Consider the following 3027-nt stretch of genomic DNA (forward strand, 5'->3'; position numbering starts at 1 on the left):
ACACACATAATAAACATTGGTTAGTTTCACACACATAATAAACATTGGTTAGTCTCACACACATAATAAACATTGGTTAGTCTCACACACATAATAAACATTGGTTAGTCTCACACACATAATAAACATTGGTTAGTTTCACACACATTATAAATATGCTTTACTTACCAGCTCAACTCTTCCAAAACCTCCAACTCCTAAGGTTGCAATAACTCTTAAATCAGACAACTTGAGGTTGTCAAACTCTTTGTTAATCCTGAAAAAATCTGAATTAAGTAGCTTGTAATTTAAATCTCTTAATTAAAACCATCATGCAAGTACAACATACAACTACAGACAGTACAAACATATCAAGAAGTAGAAAAATGATGCATCTGACTGACTTTATGTACCTATTATGCAACTTATCATTTTTCATAATATTCATGTTGTTTTTACATGAATCCACTAGGTTTATGTTCCTACAGATGATGTTCTTCTTCAACAAAACATGTTTTAAACCATATATTTAACATTTAAAGTATACATAAAATATATGTAACTTTCACCAAACTGTTTTTTAATTAAATAAAGAAGTCTTAATTTAAACAAATTACATTATCTACACAAACAGTTGTTTTTCTTCATTCAATAGATTTACTACACCTAGCATCATCTAAAACCTAAGATATAAGGCTGAACAGTCATAGAGCATTTTATATGGTTGGCCTGTTACTCATTATTAAAACTAATTATTATGAATTGTTATTTTCTTTAAATGTATTTACCAACTCTTCTGTTATGTATAGTATTACATACACCAGTGTTTAAAACTAGAACTGTACTTAAAATGGTTGTAGCGATAATTAAAGTCTTCAATTTTCAGGGCAAAATAAAAAAACCAATGTCACTTTTCATTGTTTTCCAAAAGAACACAAACAGGGAGAGAAAAGAAACCGTAAATAATTCTGGGAAATGAAAAAACATTAGTTGTGATCATAAATACATAACATTCTTACCTTGACTTATCATCCTGATAGCAAGAAACAGAAATACACGATAATTAAAGTTTTAAAATAACACACAATCAGCCACTTATTGCTTTTAACAAACCATTAAATTCTATATATATAATACTCCTACCTATCTCTAGTATTATGACTTATACATACATTGCTAAAGAAAAAAGTAAAGTCAAGAAAAAACTTGTATAAAAGTTCAGTGACGGCTTGAATGGGTAATGAAGAAAAACTGTAATACAAGTTCAACATAACAGCGAATGTACAACGTTTCGACAAGGTTTTGTACCTGATGATGACAAAACCTTGTCGAAACGTTGTACATTTGCTGTTATGTTAAACTTATATTAAAGTTTTTCTTCATTACCCATTCAAGCCGTCTCCAACCATTATTGTATAAAAGTTGTTTTTCTCTATAACTTTTATTAGATTGAAATACTTGTTTGACCATTTAGTAGTTTATGCCAAAATAAGAAAGTAATAAATATAAGATAAAAAAATGGTTCCTTTGGAGTTACTAGCAAACAAATTATTGCATTTTTACCAAAAAAAGTAAAGTCAAACGTTGTTTATCATTTATAAAATTACAAATTTCAGTGATATAAGAAAGTTACATTCATTGCCCATACTTTGTTATTCTGCCTTCATCTATATAGGGTTACACCTTATTAGGGTTACACCTTATTAGGGTTACACCTTATTAGACCTCTAGTGAGTATTTATAGTGTGTGCGTGCTATGCTAATAAAAATAATAACGTTTTGTTAAGTGAAGTTAGTGAAACAAGCAGACTTTTCTAAATCTAAAAATAAGGTATTGTTTAAACACTAGAGACAGAGAAGTAGGAAAATCATGTTTGATTTACAAGTACTGATGAGAATCTAGCTTGTGAAGAGTGTTTTTTTAATCTATAAATTGTAAGATATTTTTTGTAAAATTGGTGTGTATTCACAGTAGATGACTGAAAATTTGGTAAACTCCTGGTAACTGACGTATGTATTATATAATATACCAAATAAGATCTTCAAACAATAACAGAAACCAACTTTTTCCGTTCGATGATTTCTTCTTCCTTGTATTCTTTCTGCTTTATCTCATCAAGGTTGCTGATCAGTTGATGGAAGGACCTAACATAACACAATCAGTTGAAAAAACACTGATTTGTATAAAAACATTTATATAAACAGTTGTGCACGAAGGAGAAAATTCATTCGTATATAAATATCAAAACCTCAATAATGAAACAACTAAGAAATGGGTCTCATACAAGATAGACTAAAACAATTGATACATAGAGAACTCGTTGTACTTAGTTAAGCATCCAAATATGTACAAAAATAATAATTGTTTTATCTCTGTTGATAAGAATAACCTCCAATCAGAGTAAGCTATGTATTTAGAATGAAATAAAAAATTAAACTGGCCATCAGTATAGCTAATTATGTGTACTTTTCTCACATATCTACTTACAAAGGTTTCATCAACTGGGTACCGTTACTGTTAACAATATGTTTGGCAAATCCAATAACATTTCACAAGGTTTAGCCGACGTAGGGTTAGTACTAAATAAATATTCTAAGCAACGCAAATTAATTTTTATTATACAAACTTAGTTATAACGTCCGTTTTTCTTTAGGTATTTCAGGTTGAAAATAATTATTTTATGAATGAAATGAATAGTATTTTCATAATTTAATAAATAAATGTTTTTAACTGCCAAGAAAGAACAAACTAATGTTTCCATAAAATAAACACAAGAGAAGTATTTCCAAGATATTATATGTAATATCAAACATCACAGAACTGATGATTTATTTAAATTCACACAATGTACTTGTTTTAAAATCTCACTGAGACACACGACTAAGAAATTACCTAACCAAAAGTTTCTTAAAATATTGGTGTAGAAAAGAATATATTGTTAATTATAATGACTGAATTTATGTAAAGAAAATAGGTTTGTTTAAAATGAAATAATGATAATAGTCAAGAAAATTCAAGGGTTTTTAGTCACACATCTTGCACATCAA

General features: G+C 28.3%; 1 protein-coding gene across 1 annotated transcript in view; it reads right to left on the reverse strand.

Moving 5' to 3' along the window:
- Positions 1-2132, reverse strand: part of LOC106477228 (cGMP-dependent protein kinase, isozyme 2 forms cD5/T2-like) — a gene marked incomplete at its 5' end in the record, with an annotated part of 6586 nt that extends 4454 nt beyond the window's left edge. Inside the window, 2 exons of the mRNA XM_013937820.2 lie at positions 169-256; positions 2044-2132. Coding sequence (XP_013793274.1) covers positions 169-256; positions 2044-2132 — 177 coding nt within the window. The remainder of the gene's footprint in view (positions 1-168; positions 257-2043) is intronic.
- Positions 2133-3027: the final 895 nt, after the last annotated feature.

Source organism: Limulus polyphemus, unplaced genomic scaffold (assembly GCF_000517525.1).
Source record: "Limulus polyphemus unplaced genomic scaffold, Limulus_polyphemus-2.1.2 Scaffold13481, whole genome shotgun sequence".
Lineage (NCBI taxonomy): Eukaryota > Metazoa > Arthropoda > Merostomata > Xiphosura > Limulidae > Limulus > Limulus polyphemus.